This window comes from Hermetia illucens, chromosome 1 (genome assembly GCF_905115235.1).
Source record: "Hermetia illucens chromosome 1, iHerIll2.2.curated.20191125, whole genome shotgun sequence".
Taxonomy (NCBI): domain Eukaryota; kingdom Metazoa; phylum Arthropoda; class Insecta; order Diptera; family Stratiomyidae; genus Hermetia; species Hermetia illucens.
The window spans coordinates 164,318,756-164,340,122 of NC_051849.1; the positions used below are offsets into that span (position 1 = coordinate 164,318,756).

The window sequence follows — 21,367 nt, forward strand, 5'->3', positions numbered from 1 at the left end:
GCCGCAAAATCTTAAATCACAAATCCTTATTGCTTTTAGTCACCTCCTACGACCAGCTGGGTTTACTTTCAGCAAATTCAATCTCCCATTCACAGGGGAGTTACTAGATAAGGGTAGCGTCGTATTTCTGACTTCATAATGAAAACAGTGAATCCAGCTGAAGTTTACCCTAAAAAATTTAGGGTAAAGAGATACTTAGGTATTACTCAGCCATTAAGAGTTTAGTACTTTGTTCCTTTGTTCCTTCTGACTTTAGCAGGCTTGGACCCGTCTATGGTGGAGTAGCCTTCCTGGTTGCGATGCAACTTAGCGCAGTCGCCTCTTTCTAAAATTCGCCACTTTGCCTGCAGAACAGGCTGGACAGATAGACCTTTCACTCTCAATGCACTGAAATGATTAACACTTGCAATGAGGGTTATAATGTCACTCAACAATGTATACGATTGCTGTTTAGCACTATGTGTTATTTAGGGCAACCCATTCGTCGATCACTTTTAGTTCACTAACATTCTTCTTTAAAGTGTCCCCTATCCATTGCGAGTTCCGCCTTCTAATCAACACATCCAAGAATATTTGACCTGTTCTCTGCGAATAATGTCCCAATTGCAGGTCGCAGAGAATATATGATGAAAACTTGGGGCTTTCGAGCGATAGTGATGGCCGCTTAGAGTTCACTGCTCCCATACTCTGAATAGACAGGACATTAGTACGGGCTCAACTCGATGTCGGACTATCAGATGATCTTTATGAAGCCCGTGTTATTTCTTCTCTTGTTGGGTATATCCAGCAGGTATCCCTAAAAGAGCTACCTAATACATATATACTTATAGGGTATCCGAATTTTGGCTTTTTGATTTTAAGGTCTAGATTTGAGAGCAAACTGATGTTTGGTTTTCTTTCCGTAGATTTTCAAATAATTCATTACAACAATTTGTCAGAGTCAAAATGATTTTATTAATCTCATCATCAAACATTTGGTCACTTTAGACTTTTCCAGTAGCATATGGATACCCAGAGTTAACAGGTACGTAGAAAACGCCAGCGATACCGTGGTTGGATGGTTCACCACCCATCTTGCCGGTAGCAGATCCACTGCAGACCTTCTTCTGAATGTCACTCCATGATCCACATTTCTTTCCGAGGAATTGGTTATTTGCCTGAAGAGATTCGGCAAAGTATTCAACAGAACGTCCATGGGAGCAGGATCCTACAACATCAATTCCACATCCTGGTTGGACACCACCCCAAGCGGGATAGAATGAAGAAGTACCAATTGGTGAATCAAAACCAAGACGGCCACCATCAGTATGGATACTTTCAACATATGTGGCATCACCAACAGCCAAACGGGTGCTTGCGTCGCTAGCGCTGAACAATGGAAGGGCAGCATCCAATCCGAAAATGGTGTTTGGCCTGGCCTTAGCGTATTTACCAGCGAGACCACTGACGTGAGCACCCAAACTATGGCCAACCAAGTAGATGTTGTTGAAAGAGGTTCCGTGGCTGTTCAGCATATTCAGGAAATTGGCAACCTTGGTGGCAGCAGTTGGAACGTTGTTACGGGCAATTGCGTAGTTAGCATTTTTCGCGCCTGCTCCCCAATCAACGACGACAACGTTGAAGTCACCTCTGTTCAAGTAAGCTTGACGGATAGTGGTTCCTGGTCCAGAGCCAGCATCGCCGTTCCAGCCGTGGATGAGAACCCTAGTTTGACGACTAGCGCTGAAATGGCTTCCGGTCACAGAGCTGGTGATGTCCTGGGCACTGGATGGGTTTGATTTGGTATACAAGAGGAATTTCACAGCGAAGTCGGCCTTCTGGGCCAATTTGGCTTGGAATTCGACGTCTTTGATGTTAACCATGTGCCAGTGTCCATCCTCGGTAGGGATTAATTCCCATTGCTTCTCCTCGGCAAGGGGAAGGGAAAGTACTGTAATAATCACAGTAAGTTAGAAAATGATCCGGAACGATAACAATATAAATCGAAACTATTCTACGATATGAAAACTGTATGTTACCTGTGGCAAAGCCAAAAGCAAGTATAAGAAGTGTCGCTTTCATGATGGATCCGTTCTGCGGAATATGAAATTAGAGGTCTCTTGCGCCACTTTATATACGAAAAAGGTATCTATTCCAGGATCACTGGTTACCTTCTACACATAAATTTTCATTTATCTTTAAAATTAGATACAGTTGATAATGATGGTCAATTTAATTACGACGCTATGTTATTACCATGTTATATTAATTGGACATATCTTGATGGTTGATTGACAACAGAATTGAAATAAAACATGGCGCAAGTGACCTGGGGTTGTTTACACATTCCTGCATTTAAAATGAATTACGTCACAGATATGTAGGTATGATATTCTCCTATGAGTGTTAGGTAGGATCAGTAATGTAGTGGCTACGGTTTGTCAATAGTTTTTTCGTCCTCAATCGAAATGTGTTTCTCTCGGCTTGTGTTCCGCTTCGGTATCTTTTTATACGTAGGCAGCTCAATATGAATCTGCAAGAGCAGCTTCTGGTCTCAAAAAATTGCTAAGTAATTTCATGTAGTGAATTTTAGGTACATTTAGGATAGCTTCGAATATCGTGCTTCCAATATCACAACAAAGTATCGAATGCTAGGAGCTATAACCAAGGAAAGTTTTGCTGTTTTTGTGCACGCGGACAATTAGGCTCTTTTTTTTAAAAAAAGAAGGCAAATTATTCAATTTGTCACCATTGACGAAAATTAGTTTGAGAAAGACAAATGCTCTGTTTATTTAATAAATTGAATAAGAGAGGTTGTAAAGACCTTCGGATCCTGTCAAGGTTGTCAATAACAAAATTAATTAAAGAAAGGCTAAAAGGGAATATTTGAAGTGCGTCAAACTAAGCTCGTGACTGACCAGGTAGACTATTCGGGAGTTGTTTGTAAGACTTTTTATAGAGGACCATCGAGATTGGTAACGAGTACAGTCAGGATGTTTTCCGAAAAAAAACTTTCTTTTGCTACAACGCGATTTTTAGGATCTTTAAAGTCAAATTAAATAAGAACAAAAGTACTTGGCAGAAGAAGGAACATACTTAGGAAGACGTTCAGATTGATCGCACTGCACTGAAATAGGCGAAATCTACCTCCCGAAATATGTATATGGACTTGCAAAGAATAAATACTCGTATATCGTCGCTGTCCCTCAATTGAAAAAAGCAATCTTTTGATTCTGAAATTGGGCAAACAACGATGCTATAAAATAACGGTGATAAGATCTTTACCTCGCTTTACACAAGTGATTACGCGGAACACACGAATACTATCGAAATCCATCTTTTCATAATTGAATTTATCAGCATCATGAGTGGATGATTAGCATCAATCTAGCGAGTTGCACAGGGAGGTGCAGGTGTGAGAGAAGGGTAAAGCCAATTAAGCCTGAGGGATTGAAATTTTCACTTACAATTAAGGGGGCGAATATTACAATTGGGACTTCAGATATATTATCGAAGAATTATTCTTATATATGAAGAATGATACTGGAGGCCAAATATAAAAAGCACATACTAAAAGGTGATACCCTTGGAGGAGAAAGATGTAAGGCGATGCAGTCATGATATAAAGTAGAGGACGAAAAAATGGGGTCAGGTCAGAAGAGAGCGTTAAAAGCGATCAAGGCACCTCTACTAGTAAACCTGTTGTCTCCCGCAGTGCAAAACAAGATTCTCGCTATTAAGTATATTGTCGTTCACCTAAAATCTGGTAAACAAACCCGACTATCTGTTGAAAAATAGAATGAAAATTGAAGTTTACACATTTAGCCGAAAGCGTTATGGCAAAAAAATGATCATAACGATAAGCCCCCTTAAATGATAGTAACAGCATGTGTGGAGGTTCCATTTCTCTCCTCACATAAACTACAGATAGTGTCCGTAGATATCCCTAGCTTCCCCAGGCGGTAGTTTAGCTTGCAGTAACCTCACTCTCGCTATGATCCGAAGGCTCTTATTGGTAAAGTTTAAAGAATTTTTCGAGCGCTTGGGTTCGAGTGGACTGTTTCATTCCTGGTGAGTTCGCCTATATTTCGCCTGAAATATGCTGGTCCATTGGTTCTAAGTGCATTTTGCTCCAGCGCCTGCTCTCTGTAAGGGATCCGCCAGTGTCAATGTCACGCCCTCCCAGTTTGCCCTATTGCTTCAAAGTGTTTCAAACTTCTTATCGAAGTGTAATCTCATTGTCATCTTATCCTTTGGTATCAGTATGCTGCCCGGAAAGAATATCAATTTTCTTTCTATTTAAGCAGCTCCCCACCTCACTGGTACGCCCGGACTTTTTGAAGATTGCCCTCCTTGCCTGCATTTGTACGTGCAGATGGAGAGGCGTCAAAACCAGAATCTTCACTAGCGATGCCGGTTGGCAGGTTCTCATCGCTCCGCTAGCACACATGCAAGCCAGTTTTTGAAGTTTTCGTGACTCCCTGGCTGCTTTACTGAGTTCCGTTCTGTCCTCCAGATTACCGCCCCATAAGTAATCATATCCAGAGATGCATTTCCAAGGTGCAACGCCATTTTTCCCTATTATATAATGTGATTCCCAAATACTTGACCTCTGTTACTCGTTTCACCTTTATGGCATGTAATCTAATGGTTCTCAAGTGACTTGGATTATGTTTCCTAGTGAATGGTATTATATTGGCCTTGGCTCGATTTATGCGCAGCCTCACCTGTCTACACCAATTACTAGTGATTCGCAGTTCGTTTTGAATTCTGTTATACAGGGTGTCCTCATAGTTGCCCCTGCAGATTAAAACAATGCCATCAGCATATCAGCTCTCCTAGGAGTCCATTAACTAATGTTCCACATTAATGGTGATAATACCCCACCTTGTGGGCAATCTTAAATAGTGATCATGAGAACAAAATTTGCACCTATCGGTATTTCGATTTGCCTACTCTCTAGCATTCTATCCATCCAGAAGGCCAGGGTGTTTCCGGGTCCCTTCTTTCTCTTCCTCATTTCGTCTTAATGTTCCTCGATGTCTAAAAACACACACAGTGCTATTTCGTTCGTTTCTACGGCATCCCGTAATACATCTATCAGCTGATACAGAGCAGTTTCGGTTGACCAGCCAACTCAGTAAGCATCCTGAAATGGATACAGGGGCATGCATTCGTTCTAATATAGTTGTGTACGACCTTCTCCGCCGTTTTAAGTATGATCCATGTCAGACAAATTGGTTTGAAAGATTTATTCCGCTTTCGCTTCGACAGACAGACTTTTAGGTAGCAGTAGAACTCATTTTCCATGTGCAACACAGAAAGATCACTAGCACAGGACAGTCTCAATTTGATATTGGTGTTGAGATAGCTTCATTTCCAGATTTTAGACAGGGCAGCAAAATTCTCCGAGATTTTACCTCGGTGTAGCACGTGACATACTCCGCCATCATGTGTCGCTCTGATAATATCTATTATCTAGTTTCTCCGAAAAGCCCCTTCTTCGTAGAGCACGCCAGATACACTCTTTGTTCTCGCTATCGAAAGCTTTCTCGAAGTCAATGAAAAGCAGGTGCATCGAAGATCTATACTGCGGCACTGGTCCAAAATGATCCGTTGGGTGTTGATGTAGTCAATGCAAGAGGACCTGAAGCGGAAACCAGCCTGCTCTCCGTCGACCAAATTTTCGAAATGTTCCTTGATGCGTTTCAGGATTACTTTAACTATTATCTTTGCGACTGCGGGAAACACGCAGATACCCCTCCCGTTATCATACTCCCCTTCTTCCACTCTCTAGGAAGGGTTTTGGATTCCTAAAATTTCCATACGAGCTTAGAGACTGCAGGTGCAGCTATAAATAAGACCGTCAATCCCAGCGGCTTTATTCCATTTGAGTGCATTGCTGTCCGAAATGACTTAAAGGTTTGCACAACCATCTTACTATAGTTTGCGAGCATACTTCTTTCGCTAGTTCTAAATTCACTTTTCTCCATTTCCGTCCATTGTTGGGGTGTCAGGTAATGCTATTTACTTCCGCCGTGGTCCTCCCCATTCTCGGTAAATGGTCCATCTTTTTTCTCCAGACATACAGAAGATATTGCTTTGTCTTTGGAAATTTCTTTATATAGCCTGGGTGTTCTATGGCTTGTTCTATTTCTTCACAGAATTCCCTGAACTTCTTTCGTTTTGCTTCCTTGATCGCGTTGCTATACGCCTTTAGTGCCATTATGCACCTTTCCCAGTCCCTGGTTTGTTTCGCTCGATTGAAAGAGTATTCGCACCTCCTTTCTGATTCTGGCATGGTTTCTGCTCCATCAAGGTACGTCCCTTATTGATTTCACTGTTTTAACCGGACAGCTGACCTCATATGTGCCAATGGTGACTCTGTTGGAGCCTGTCCCTGTAGATGAATTATGTTGTCACTCAGGTGTCTTGTTTAACAGTCCCGGGCGTGTTCTCCTAGGATTCTTTATTATTCTATTTATTTCCGAATTGTACTCAGTATCGCATCTGATTATTCCGTGATCCGACATAGAAGGCTCATCCGACACCCTACAGCCGCTCATCAGAGTGTCCCCTAGCATTATATCTAGCACCTTTTTTTTGGTGGTGGTCACGAATGCTGGTGTGTTCCAACTTTTCTAATTTATTACTGAGGACTAATTCGAGACTGTAATCACCTCCTCGCTGCTTCCCCAGACCTCATAATAGGAATTAACATCATAGCCGAAAAGAGATGGTAACGCCTTCCTCTCGCAAAACTTCGCCAATCTAGCGACTAATTCCGGTGAGATCCGGTTGTCGTTTCCGGGGAAATATTCTGATGCCACTACTGCCTCTCGAGTTCTTCCCTACATATATTATTCTCCTAATGATCCAAACAATTTTCGGTTCCTCGAAAATCGAAAACTGAGTACCGTTTCTTGAAAAACAAAGAAAGCTTTCGAGTGCTTTCGATAAATTTCTGTTGGAAGGAATTTTGCTCTATTCTGGTGGTAGTGGTTGATGGGAGAATCCATCGAGAATGGTATATTTCTGCATTGTTTGAATCAGACAATATCTTCCAGGACAACAAGGGAAGCCGCGGGGGATTTAGGTGCAATACCTCTAGCTGACAATATTATGGGAACTACAACTACCCGCTCGAGATCCTAAACTTCTTTGATCTTCCCCACATATTTTCTTTCAATGTTGCTATTATGGGCGACAGCAAGATCAATAACATATGCGGAGTGACCCGTATTGCCAAATAATTGCACGTCAGGCTTATTGTGTGGTATATGGCCATCAATTAGAACGCTGAACGCTGAATGCTTTCCAAATCGGTTTTCGTCCACGGCAATATTTCGAATCCATAACCCAGTGAAGGGATAGCCAATATATTCAATGTGCTTACTTTATTCTTCCCCGATAAATGCGATTCCGGCACCAGCTTTCCACTTCGCAGAAATTCGGACAGCAGAGTATCCTTCAGATCATTAACACGAGCAGTATTTGTAGAAATCTGTCTCGGTCATGGCTTCAACGTGGAGGTCATCTTTGCTACCTTTGCGGACGGCTTGGATTCGACTTGTCTAATCCAAATTCCATCCGAATATCACGGTTGAACCGGTCTATAATTCGCAACAGACTTCTAAGGTCATCGTCAGTACCAGGATACAACTTGATGTCATCTAAGTAAATTAACTATGGCAGCTCGGAGTTAGCACGTAGGCCATATTTGACTGCAATAGCATCATTCAGTAGCCATAAAAGAGGTTTAGTACCATGCAAAATCAAAGGGGGAATTCTGCCGGGAAAATGCATCCAATATACGGATAAACTCTGAGGGATTGGTACCCTCAAGTGAAAGAACTGATGAGGTTGTATGCCACGTTTCAATGACTGTCGCGAAAAAATTATTTAGCTTGGTATCAATGCGATACAGATATAGGACATCAATTAGCCAGGTGCGCGGAATGCCGTCAAAAAAGATTGGCATAATCAATACAGCAACTAGAGAAATTTCTTAGGCCTTTAGTTGCTTGTCCCATAATTACTGGGTCGATAATGCAACTCGATCCGACTCGGCAGCCCTTCTGCTCCTCGGATAGAACATTATTGATCTCAAGCTACCCATTGACCTTTCCACTAGTAATGGACGTTATGAATTTGTAGAGGTGGATAAGCAAGTAATCGGTCTTCTCTGCCCCGTGTCCTTTTTACGGAGAAGGTAGATAATTCCCGCTGAGTGGAAAGCGAAACTACCTCAGACCGACTAATGACCTGATTTATGCTGCGCGTTAATCGACCGTGTATACTGATAATTTTTTTTTACTTGCACCCGATCCAGACCAGGACCCATATAGTTCTTCGAGCTGTTCATGGCTCGTCGAAAGTCCTCTTCGATAACATCCACCTTCAGCAGCAATCCAGCATGGTGGGCGGGAATCCTCAAATTGCATCCCAATACGCTTTTGTTTCGGTTACCACAAAGTGGATTATCTGAATGCTCTATTGGGATTTAATGAGACATTTGAAAAAACTTCGCTGGTTCCTCGCGTATGTTGCACTCCGAACACGTCTGGAGTGACTTCCGTCACATTGTCGCAACCGACTGCATACGACAGAAAGTTTCTACTTTAATATGTCCAGAATTTCAATTCACACTAGGGCATATGGCATAGTTCCGGCAAACTGTTTGCACTTTATTTTTGACCCATCTGCTGGCATTGCCAGTGCTGATTTGAATCAGCCGAGTAATGTCCTGCCTTAGCGGGTCACGCCGAGGTTTTTTCATGGTGGATCTCTCCGGTCACTCAAGCCAATAACACGAGCGAGAATCTTCTGAACGTGAAATCTGACAGCGCAACTGCACCACAATAGTGATTGCAATTACTGTAGTGGCATATCAGCACTGCGTCGAGGTGCAAGTTGTTGGAGATGCATAAAGCCTGGGAATACATGGTCCATGCAAAGGATCCATTTTCGAAAATAATATACACACTATGGAATTTGTCCAGCCGGATGATGGAGAAGTGTGCTTTGGTGACTAATGAAATTGTTGCCCACAGTGCTGCATGATACTATTGATGCCACCGCCTTTGCCACCATCGACTCTCGGTCACCAGTTTTCGCGATGACCAAAAGTCATAGATGTCTCCGAATGACAGCTGCGACCCCATGCGCACTCACGTGCGCGTATTGCGGGAAACGCTCGACGAATCTCTGGTATAACAGGGTTGTTTTTTCGTAGTAGGAGTGGATGATAAAGAGGTTCATATCCTCAGTCAATTTTCTCCGCGGCCTTCGCGAACCACTGATTGTGGTCCTTGTGGTGCCCGGCGCCATGCTGAACATTAGGGGAACCCGAACCAGTCATCAATTCAGATGACTTCTGCCGGTTATCCATACCGACCTTAAATTCCTTCCTCTCCTCATTTTTGGATTTGCATTTTATACCTAACTGCCAGGTGCTAGCTGCCTCGGTGAGTAATCTGCACGTTTCTGCACTTTCCTCACCTACTGCTTGAGACGTTGCGGTGGCGTACAACCACACAGACTTTCTAGCCCCCCCGCTCCTCTTTATATTTTTTGTTTTCCAGTTTTAATTTATTTTCTATGTATTGCTTCAAGTTGTGTATGTATTGTTTCAAGTGTTTTTTACAATTTTAGTTTATATTTTTATTTTTATTAATATTTGATTTTTCAAAACTACAATTTGTTTTTGGGTCGGGTTGTTTGCTTAAATTGAATCAGAGTTGAAGTGAATATAGACTAAATTTTTCTGATTTGAAAACTTCCTCTTCCCTTCCGACCGAGAGACATCTTCCAATATATCTAATAGACTATATATGAGAAGGCAGAAAGGAAACCTCAAAAGGGGCGCCTTATTGCACATCTGTGGTAAGAGGAGCATTGCTAACTTTTATGGCTCCACGCGCGGGGATTGGTTATTTTCATTTCCGGATTTAGCTTGTGTGCTGACCTTTATCTAACTTTGAACGATATCCCGTGAAATTTTGTAAAATTATACGGAAGGTATCGAAATTCCCGAGCCTGTCTAGCATAGAGACAAGCAAGTCTGACTCGAAGGAACACTTCGATAGAGCTTCAGTATTTGCGGGTGGACCTTCACGATCAATTTCGTTAGCTTTTTAATTTTTTTTTTAGGTTGGGATAACTTTGCCTTCTTGGTCGTCGTTTTTGCGCCAATACCCTTTCACCACAAAAGACAATTATTAAGGTTCTCACCAAGGTCTCGGACATATTCGCTGTGTGAGATGATTTCTTGGGGATAGTTTCCTCTTTTCTAAACAAAAAGTGTTAAATGAAAATTTTTTTCGTTGACTTTGACTCTCTATGGCCAACTATCAATTTTTGCAGAGATTAGAAAATGGCCTTGTCTGGTCGGAATGCATACTGAGGAAGGCCGTATCGTCTGAAAAAGTTTCCATTAGTAAGCCCCGTCAATGAGTACGTATGTATCATATGTATACATGTAAGGTGAAGCATCAAACCTAAGTGCTTACAACGTGACATAGAACAGTGGAGGAGTGCAAACTTCTCGGAAAATCATGGCGGCATTGATGCACATTGCCAGGAACCGACAAACATAACGCTTAGGAATGATTGATTCGCTATGCCCCATATAGGGGTTTATGGCTATCAGATTTTTTAGAACACAAAGCTCAATTGGAAAAATTCAATGCTTTTCCGAATATTCAACTGCTTAGTCTTCATCACAGGTTTTACCAGAAATTCTATAATATCAATACAAATATCGTGCAAAGTTCATCGAAGATGTGGTGTTTACTCTAAAAAAGGATCTAGGTTTCCACAAAGTGTTATTATCATGAGGCATTTTTCACGTTCTGAAAAGCTGGACATTTACATTATATGTGGCTCGTCTACTCGTGTTAGCAACGATTCCCTAGTGACCAAAAGATGTGCAATAAATCAAATTTGTGTTTGATAGATCTCCTTTTCGGATCTGGCTATTTTTTTTTAACAACTGAATTTTTAAGGCCATAACAATCACTTGTTGGAAGACAAGGCAAGAGATAAAATTATAATATTGCAGCAGATTCTAGCCGCATAATATTTATATTTGTTATCTGAATCTCCGATTACCATAAATTGGTTATAACGTCTAGAAGAATGGTCTCGGATTCCTTCACGTTATTGACTTTTGCGAACTTAGCTCAGCAGTCAAAGAGCTATAAGGAAAATAATTTGAGTGTAAAGCGATAATAATAGAAATAAAATGGCGAATTTTGAAATTCCGTTACTCATTTCTGCCTTCAAGTGACGACATAAATAGATCAGATAATAATAATAATTATGTATTTTCGCATTGAAATGTGCACAAAAGAAGAGATACCCATATTGTGTTTGCAAACAAAAGCCAATCTAATTTTGTTAAATTCTTAAAATAATGCAATTTGTTAACAATTTGTGAATGACATTTGATTGACTTGTACGTAATTGATTTCATATTTTAGACTTAGGTCTTTATCGAATCTAATATCTCTAAAAAGACAGCTCACTTCAATGTTCGAGAATTGTTTATTCATAGAGTATTTGGGTGATATGACATGTGAATTGATACTGAGAGCTATCACCGTGAAATTTTGAATGGCATGCTGGTCATTATGGGAATTTATACACGTATAGCTGGGGGACCTGAAGTCTATAAACAGCGTTATATAAATATAAGTTTCAACAATTAAATTCTGCATAAATTTCTTCGGTTAATTAAGGATATATGGTTACTGAAAACTCTTAAGTGAACTTGATGAATCCATCGTACTTAAATGCTATTACTTAAAATCCATCGAAGTTGTTTCCAGTCGTTGTTGTTCCAAGGAAAATAAGTAGACTTACTGTAGTGTAGACTGCCGAGATGTGCCCTCGTCCGGATCAACATTCTCATCGGAAGAACATGAAACTTTATTAGGCTCATGTTTCGAGATTTGCCCTACGGGTGGTTTTCATTTTTCGGCTGACTGGATGGCACTTAAAATATCTATATATAGTCACTCCGCGCCCGAAACCCTGTTTCTCTGTAGTATTTTTTTGTAAAGCAGTTATATCACTCTCACATTGAGCACATTCCACAAGAAAATGGACAAGTCGTTGTCCTATTTATTTACTGGGTTTGTCGTTGTATCCCAATGCAGTTTGAAGTTCCTTACACGACTTGCTGACAGCTAGTTTTTCCGGGTGTGGTAGCTCAACTTGGAAGACCGATTTGTACAGTTTTTTCAGCATCTAGGAGTGTCTTTTCTTCCGCCAAGTGCACTTTCACTCTCGTAACCATCCTTGGCGTGAATAGTGTCATTTTGACAGAGCAGATGGCTGCTTTGTAACTGTCATCACTGTTAGTTCGTTAACAAAACCAAGCAACATCGTTTCATTTAACAAACGCGCAGCCTCATACATTATGTTTAAGACAGCCTTGGGAAACACCCGCTGTTACAACATATTTTTTCGGCCCTTCATTTGTCTCGTTTCAAAGAAGTTTCTCCGATAATTCTCGATTATCTGAGCTAAGTAACCAATAGCAAACTAGTTTAGCAAGGTTGGCTTTTATCCAACCCCAGTTGGACGAATGAAAGGCAATTAAAACATCTAGCTTCACCGCCGCACAGTACTTACATGCGGACAGTGCTGTCTAGATAGATCCTGTAGAACGGACTCGACGAAACCCACCCTGGGAATAGGGACGACGTGCAGCGCTTGTTGTGGGAGAAATGGTGAGCACATTACTTGGGGTGATTTTTGTCCACGAATTATGTGCATTACGACCTTATAAGTAGCACAGGTTCATATTTGCCTCAATACACAGCTGCCTGACGCAACTCCGCTTATTTTCCAATATGGCGTTCTTTAGGCGAAGATTGCGATATTCTTTCTCCACTTGTTGATATTTTAGCTTCCCTCTAATGTAAGCCAGATCGATAATTTAGTCAAAGCCACTGTCTCGGAAGGTGGGTACGCATCCAACGTTGGGCGGCACGATGTCCAGCTTCGCGAAGATTTTAAGCAGGTTATGGTCCCTGGTGTTTACCATTCGGTCTTCCCAGTTCAAGGCCTACACATTGAAATCACGGACGAAAATTTTAGAGCTGTGATTTCTAGAATCCAACACTAAATAGCCTAACGTCTCATCACATTGCACTAATGTTGCTCTAATCGCTGTAGATATGGATGCCTTGCCTTATATAGCCGGTTCTCGCAAATGCCATATTTTCTTGTTGGTCTTGCTTTCCGCATGCCCATATATAACACATATAACACAACAGTAATTTCGGTAAGTTTAGCAGATTATCACCATGTCCACACTCGACTCTCGAATGGTTTGCGAGATCAGGCCTTAAGGTGCCACGCAATGGTTGAGGTTGATTTGTACCAACCTCATTAGGGCTATTCACCTCCCTCTCTTCCTTCCACGACCTGGAATGTGCCGGTCCCCTTTCCCTTTGCGCAACATCATCGTGGATCTACAGTGACATTTTTGATGATGCGGCTCTACATTTGCTGCACCTTTTCGGCATATCGTACTGTCTATTGCACGTTGCTGCAAAGCGACCCAAGTCAAGTCATCTGAAGTATCTTGATAGATACTTCCTGTCTAATTCGGCACACGACCAAACCTATTTTTATCTAGCCCGAGGTAATCAGTTTAACCGCTGATTCCACCGGCAAGCTAATAATAGCGGTTTGTGTACACCCATCCGTCTTCTTCTGCCTCTTTATCGCACTCTCTTCTATTCGGCTAAGGTTGCATTGTTCCCTTAGCGCAATATCGATATCCTCTCCTGGTCCTAACCTGGTCTAGGTTCTCGCTTTCGATTATTGTTTTTTGCTTTGAAGTTTTCACTGCTTGCTCATCTAAACATTTTCCACCTGACCAGGAAAACCATCCTCCGACTTCTCGCGTACGCCTGATGCGACTAACACTACCGCCAAAGCCTGCGAAATCCAGATTCGCTTTGACTTTCCGAAACATATCGGCATACTGACGTGTCTCCTTTCTTGGAAATAATTTATTATTTCCGAACGGATCTCCTTCTACTCTTTTTCCGCATCTTGCTGTCTACCTTTGCTCATTGCTTAGGTTTATGGACTGGAATTCGTTTTCTTTTATCAAAGTCGAGGCAGTAATAGAGGCACAATCAACTTCCCCGGAACTTTCGCAGGCTCATCTTTCTTCGACGAAAGGACATTTTTTTGGTTGTTTGCTGGGCATGAAGGGGTTCATTAATTTTTCTCCTACCTTGTCTTGTGTAGGTGCCATCTTTGTTTCTCGCGTGACTTTGCCACACGACCCTTCAGCCTTTTTTTCTCTAGCGTCCCAAGAAATGCACTTGGCGCAATAGAGAAGGAGTGCAAGCATCTAAGAAAATCTTGTGGGGAGCAGAAGCTCACTTCAGGTAACCCCGAACGATGAACCGTAGGTGAGGTTGACGCACTATACCCCACCAAGGGATAAATGGTTACCGTATACATATTATGCATAATGCCTCGTATCCCAGTCCTGATATTTTGATGGACATCTTGCCTCTCCTTGATAAACATGCGGAATTTATTTATGCGCTTTCCTAGTGAAGGAACGAAGCTCCAGTTTGTTGCATCCGTCTTTCACAATAGCAGCTTTCATGTCGATTCGGGATTTATCTGAATTCCTCGCCGAGTTCCGCGACGCATCTCGGGAAGTAACACTTGTTGGTGATCTTCCAAGCGTCGAACTTTTATGAAAAGGACCTCATTTCCAATCCAGTATTATCTCTTGCAGTATTAGATGTTAAAGTAAGCAAGTTTCCCACTGCTGAGGCACTGCAGTTGCTGGATATCGACGGCCGCGAGCCTGCTCGCCCACTTTTCAAAAACTTGCACCACCAAAAGACTTCCTGTCTCGGCCACTATATTTGGTTTGATTTCTGGGTATCCTTCTCATAGTTAATGTTTATCCACGGGTATGCGTTAGCTCCTACCTACCCGGCCTGCATCTGACCATGCCCAGGTGCATACATGTCCTGATGTGTGCATGTACATGCACCGGCGAGCGTTTCCGTATCCATACGAAAGAACGCGCCTGATGGAAGATATGGCTACTCCACACAGCGGCGTACATATGTATAAAGCAGTACATGTGCGTAGAAAATGTTATATTCTAAGTCTGAAACAAAAACAAAAGTCTTGCCCTTTCAAAATAATAGTAAGTGTTATCGTTTATACTCATGCTACATTTTGAACTTCTAGGATACACGTTATCCATTTTATTAGAGTAAATATGGGAATGAGATGTATATATTTTGACGCCTTTGGATTGGGTAGGTTATGACAATGGGCTCTGTTAAAGCTTATGGTGGGTTGGGTCCTAACTCTCTGATACTGAAAGTTGCAAAAAGTACTAACTAAGGTCTTTGCTTTTGATATGACACAACTATACTATAAAAAAAATTACAGCCCCCTTGCATATATGTGGGGAACCCCCATTGAACTCAATATAAAAGCATATTACATAGACCACATATGATCACAAAATTTCGTGATACTGTATCCAGTATTAAGAATTTAAAATTTTGTAAACGTGGAGGAGAGTCAAAGCCTTTGAACACTCACACCGTAATGATCCATTGTACTCGATATACGTATCGCTTCAAAGATGGTCTGTGGAGTCGGTGCCGAAGTTCACCCTCCTCTGGGTTTCCGGTCATAGGAACATTGAGGGGAATGAGCGGGCTGATGGATTGGCCAGGCTGGCTTTGATATTGCCAGTCTTTCGGCGGGTACAGTCTTTAGCCCTCTGGCGACTGTCAAGGGCTGAATCGACTCACACTACTTAGTATCCGCGGACCTCAGATGGCAAAGGTGGTTTTGCCCTGCTCATAATAGAACCCGATTGCGGGAGTTCCTGTCGCTGTCTTTTCCGTCAGGATGCAAATGTCGCATCCGTCTGGATGTGCAAATGCATGCAAGATTCCGACGGCCTGCTCGGGACACTGATCTATAAGGGACCATGCCGGCAGGCTCGGTGTACCCTGTAATTTGCATTGCCGAAGCTGCAGAGAGGAGGGAGAAACCCTCAGGCACTTCCTTTGCGATTATCCAGCATTAGAAAGTCAGGACACTAGATAAACATTCTTGGGGAGCTGCTTTCCTTCGTGAATGCTGCGGGCTGTCTCTGAAGATCTGAGCCGCCTGAACTCTGCATCCTTTCTCTCATAACAGCAGCTCCTCGCAGCGGCCATTAATAATTACCTACCTACCATTCGTATCGCAAAATTTCCGTTTGTGGATGTACTGCTACCCAACGCAGAAGGAACACATCAGCACCAACAGTTCGATACTTTATGCGTTGGCACACACATAGAAAATGATCCGCGGATCGCGCTTCTTCATTACAGGATGGATATGTATCATTTTGGAGGATTCCTATTCTGAACATATGTCTATTTGTTATTCTTCCTGGTCTCAGTCCCCAGGTATGGGGAACCCTGTTTCAGTTTCCTCCACACCACACCGACCAGCTGCCCTGAGTAGTTACATTGTATTGAATCTAGAAATGGAGTTCAATCGATTTCTACATTCCTGATGGATTTTTGAAGTGATCAAAGGATTGCTCAACGCCCTCATGCAACTTGACTATTACTGCAGGTTGCAATGCGTCCTGTCCTTTAACAGGTTGTCAATCATTACTGCCCTTAGGTTCGGATACAGGAAGTCCATGCCAGAGGAACCTACTGTCAATCAAATCAATGGCGTGTTGTGTATTTCTACACAGCGTTCCGAGGTCTCGATCAACAACTAACCCACGTCATTAATTAAGCTCACAAATGTATTGGGAGAGCCTGCAATTCAGGTAGTAGTGATTCGTTCGGATTCCGCAGAAATGGCAATGGCACACTTTCTTGGGGATTTGATTGATACCATGCTCTCTGGCGACATAACAAATATTTAGTAAGAATAGAATAGTAAGTTTTTTATTCCTCATATACCAGTATTTGGGGGACCATTTGTCCTCTTCCTCAGTGAGTCCTGGTTTATGACAAAACAAAGTTTTTGGAAATGCTCGCAGTCAAATGCACCTTCAGTGTTCCCAAACACCCTCATGGCGTACTTGCCATTCAGAGTTGCTGATCTGTCTGAAGTTCTCTGGATTTGAATAGTCATTTTTCTCAGATTAATAGACAAGTAGCTTTCTCCAAACTACATTTTTTTATTTTTAACGTATATATCTATATATATATTTCGGGAGTGACATATCCCCTCTTCAGTACAAAGCTACTAAAAACAATTGCGATTACGAGATTCTTTTATATTTGTTGAATAATAACTTTTATTTTTAAATTTAGACTTCAAAACTGGTTACCTGCTAATTACCGTGGCGAGTCTTATTAATTTCGAGGGGCAGTTACCCGAATCGATCTTTAATAATCGCGTGACGTTTTCTCTCAAAGTGTTTAAACTTTCCCAAGAGTCCAAGGTTGTCGTTCGGTTTGCATGACGCAAGAACTCAGAATTTTCCCGTTGAATGGTATGACCTTCTTCGACTATATGCTCTGTAACTGATGATCTTATGCACGATTGTGCTTCCGGACACTACTTACCGCTTCCTTGATGTGTTCGTTGAATCTTGTTGTTATCAGGCCTTTAGTCTATCATATATATATTTTATTGCAATCGCTGCACGTTATTCGGTAGGTATCGCTTTTTTTCCCCGCTGCCAAAGGATCCTTGAAGCTTCCCAGTGAATTGCCTGCAACTAATTTCTGGGAGCAGAATTATCTCTGACAGCTAACATTTAGCCTGAAGTCTCCTAGCCTTTCCGGCTGAAGCTTCCTTCTGCCGAGCCTTTTTCTCTCCTTCTTTGGAAGAATTAAGCAAGAGTGCTACCGACAGAACGGCCACTGTCAGGTTTCAAATTCTTCTAACAAGGGGAGTTGCTGTGCTCTCCTGTCTGGTTGACTGCGCCGTGGACACTGAGTACAGGCTTTCACTGAGGGAGTATTTTCAGAAGATTTCTCTGTGGAGGAATGTAAATCTGGTGAGGCCTAATGGCGCGAATTTTCGGTGATACTGCTATTAAAACAGAGGTGAGACTGCTTCTGATGAATATCCTCCGCCTTGAACCAAGCCATTATCGCTTTTTGAAAAAAAAACGTCCGTCCTCAAGTGCATGTCGATCAAGCACTTCCTCAAATCTCAAATCAAACGAAATCTTGAATGAGATCCTGAAAAGCTAACTGTGACTTTACATAACTGATCAGGATCATACATGCCACCCAATCTCTTAAAGGAATGATCAACTTGTATCGGGTCTTATAGGTTATCATCACCACAGCAATTATAATTGGAAAGCTAATAAAATCAGAAAGTTAATGGAAGGGTCAACAAAAAGGAAAAAATTGTTTCAAGGTTAAGAATCTAAGCGAAAATCCATTCTATGGAGCAATATCTTGAATTAAAAAGCGCTGAAAAGGGGAGTTGCTTTTAGATCAGTTGAAATCATGAATGAAATTCACCCATAACTTACTTAACTTTAAATTTGCTCAAGACCCATAGAAAAAAATCCTAACCGAGTTATCAATTCAAACCTGCAAAAGCGTCTATTTTTCCGGCGCCAAGTAGAACATATCGTTCAAGATTGTCTGATTTCGATTGGTTAGTTCGGTTATCTGAAAAATCTCCAAAAAGTACTAAATATATAAAAATTGCGCTCCCCTGCGCCATTTATTTAGATTTATTAATATTCAGATGACTTCAAGCTAAATGACCAGATTTCCATCTACATATATTACTGAGACGTAAAACTCATTTTTGAACCTGTCAATCTATACAGATTCCGATTAGGATGTTAGCGTTGTATTTAGCTATTGAAGTATCAGAGACCCCCTTGTTTCTCAAAAGATAACTGAAACTCGCTAAATTTAAAGTAATATCTATCTTTGCGGAAGCTATCTATTGTTTGCATCAAATTGATAACATTGTCTAGTTAAACGAAACAGGAGTTGGTTTTACCTATTTTTAGATTTGTAATGTAGTAAGATTGACGTATTTTGAGACAATAATTGAAACCACATTCAAACTCCTATCACTATAGAGAGTTATCAGCACAAGATGAAGATAAATAAAATGTCAAGCGAGCTGAATCTATATAAGTTTAATTGGGAATTAAATTCCCGGTTTTGTAAGACAAAGCTTCATGATGAGGGCGACATTGGCATTATTGGTGATTGGACTCACAGCAGGTACTTGGCAAAGATAAATAACAAAACCAAAGCTAAGTCTAATTCTCTATCTTTTTGTACTTTAGTCCTTGGTGCTCCAAGTTATGATCCCATCGTTGAGAAAGGTTGGACGCTGGTCCCAGATGAAAATGGAAATCTCAAAATGGTCACTCTTGAGGAGTTGGAATTCCAATATGCGCTAGCTAAGAGGGCTAAGGTGGTGGTTAAATTCACTTTATACACCCGCGCCAACCCAACTAAGGGCGAGGAAATGGTTCCAAATGATGCTGCTTGGCTGGCCCAATCTAATTTCAATCCAGCTAATCCAACCAGGTATGTTACTTAGTCATAATAGGAAGCTTATTGCCCTACCATATCCTTATATCACACTATTTTATCTCAGAAAATGGATAACTAACAACTTGCAAACTCAACATAATTTTCAAAACTTTTACTATTATTTCCTAATTAATGAGTATGCACACGTAAATTCCGTTCGCATCCTATTAAAAGATGTTGATATCATGTTTGAGATAATTTATTCATTTACTTTATGCTTCCAACTCGCTCTATGTTGAGTTACTTCCGTATGAGCAAATAGCATGTGTAAGTGGAACGAGTCTACCGAACTGAGTCTCACTTTCTTGCAAGATTTATGTCTAAATGCATATTCTCCTTTAACTTTAAATGGCTTCTAAATTCAGGACAGTCAGATATTTTCAACTTCTCTCCCGCTTTCAAATCACGTACAAGAACTTTGAACTGATTCGGTACTTGAAAGCGGTGAAACGACAACTTGCAAGAACTTTCTGAAACGATTCAGTTTCAAATTGATTGCCTGAATTTTGAAATTTACTGGTTCTGGTAAAAGTGAAAGTAGGAGTTCAGATAAAGATAAAGTTTCGGTTGCGTGCATTAGGTCGGGAGCAGTTTTTGCTCCATACGCTTTCGTCCTTCGGAATTCATGCAGTATATCTCTCATATATAATTCGCTGAAAGCTGGAGAAATTTTGCAGACACATTAATTTATGCTGAAAGTTAAAACGATCTTATGTTAAATGTTGTCATTTTGTAGGGTTATCTGCCACGGCTGGATGGGTGACGGAGACTCCAGTGTCATCGTTTTGAACCGTGATGCCTATTTGTCTCGTGGTGACTACAACGTCATCGGTATTGATTGGAGCAAAGGTGGTGGCACCATCAACTACATTGCAGCCCGTGCCAATGTTAATGAAGCTGCTACACAAGTTGCCTCCTACTTGGATTTCTTGACTCAACATGGCTTGAAATATAACGATGTTTATCTGATTGGTCACAGCTTGGGTGCTCATGTCGTCGGAATGACTGGCAAGTACATCAACGGAAAAGTGAACACCATCTACGGTTTGGATCCTGCCATGCCTTTGTTCTTCGAAAATAAGCCAGATGAACGTCTTAATGATAGTGATGCCGAATATGTTCAAACAATTCAAACCAACGCTGGTGTCCTCGGTTTTGACGTTCCAATTGGTAATGGTGCCTTCTACCCTAACTGGGGTGGTGACCAACCTGGCTGTGGTTTGGATATTGCTGGCACTTGCGCTCACTACAGATCATGGGCCTACCTCGCCGAATCCATTACTGATGACCTTTTCTGGGCCGTAAAGTGCCAACAGGGCTACGAAGCCATTAAAGAAAAGTACTGTCCAGATAAGGGATCCGTCGCTCTTATGGGTGGTGAACCATCAGACCACAATGCTGTCGGTGTTTACTACTTGCCAACTAACACCAAGGAACCCTACGCCAAAGGAAAATTCTTCTTGTAAATCTGTGAAATAAATTGTAGAATTCACTCCATTTAGTATTCCTTTTTTTATAGCAATGTAATAGGAATGCAAAAATACATATATTTTTAAAGAACGTCAAACTCGAGACTGTTTAGAAAATAATATTTAATAAGTGAATATTTAAGGGACTTTTTGATTTTCTAGCCTAGTGCAATGCAAAATGGTGTGCGTTCCAAATGTGAAGAATGAAGATCAGATCCATGATGATGATTTAGTGATTAGACCATGAAGTTTTGAAACCGAAGACACAAATTTGAAATCTGATAGGAGATGGAATTGATTAGTAGTTCAAATGTCGGGTATTAGTCTATTGGGCTTGAGTCATACCAACCACTTTACCTTTTG

General features: G+C 41.4%; 2 protein-coding genes across 2 annotated transcripts; one reads left to right on the forward strand and one right to left on the reverse strand.

Annotated features, from left to right (window-relative positions):
- Positions 1–930: 930 nt before the first annotated feature.
- LOC119654616 (lipase member H-A-like) lies at positions 931–2,176 on the reverse strand. Its single transcript, XM_038060092.1, has 2 exons — positions 2,019–2,176; positions 931–1,930 (listed from the first exon to the last, which is right to left on the reverse strand). The coding sequence occupies exons 1-2, from the start codon at positions 2,059–2,061 to the stop codon at positions 984–986; spliced, it is 990 nt and encodes a 329-aa protein (XP_037916020.1). The 5' UTR covers positions 2,062–2,176; the 3' UTR covers positions 931–983.
- A 16,907-nt stretch (positions 2,177–19,083) lies between these two features.
- LOC119654607 (lipase member H-like) lies at positions 19,084–21,032 on the forward strand. The gene is made up of 3 exons (XM_038060082.1): positions 19,084–19,217; positions 19,283–19,529; positions 20,272–21,032. Exons 1-3 carry the CDS (start codon positions 19,172–19,174, stop codon positions 20,999–21,001), a joined length of 1,023 nt encoding a protein of 340 aa, XP_037916010.1. The 5' UTR covers positions 19,084–19,171; the 3' UTR covers positions 21,002–21,032.
- The last annotated feature ends 335 nt before the right edge of the window (positions 21,033–21,367 follow it).

Excerpts from the sequence above, each read along its gene's own strand:
- LOC119654616 (XM_038060092.1), bottom strand. The coding sequence starts at position 2,061 with ATGAAAGCGACACTTCTTATACTTGCTTTTGGCTTTGCCACAG. Across the intron at positions 1,931-2,018 it reads TGCTTTTGGCTTTGCCACAG|TACTTTCCCTTCCCCTTGCC; the intron begins GTAACATACAGT and ends TGATTATTACAG.
- LOC119654607 (XM_038060082.1), top strand. The coding sequence starts at position 19,172 with ATGATGAGGGCGACATTGGCATTATTGGTGATTGGACTCACAGCAG. Across the intron at positions 19,218-19,282 it reads GGTGATTGGACTCACAGCAG|TCCTTGGTGCTCCAAGTTAT; the intron begins GTACTTGGCAAA and ends TTTGTACTTTAG. Across the intron at positions 19,530-20,271 it reads AATCCAGCTAATCCAACCAG|GGTTATCTGCCACGGCTGGA; the intron begins GTATGTTACTTA and ends GTCATTTTGTAG.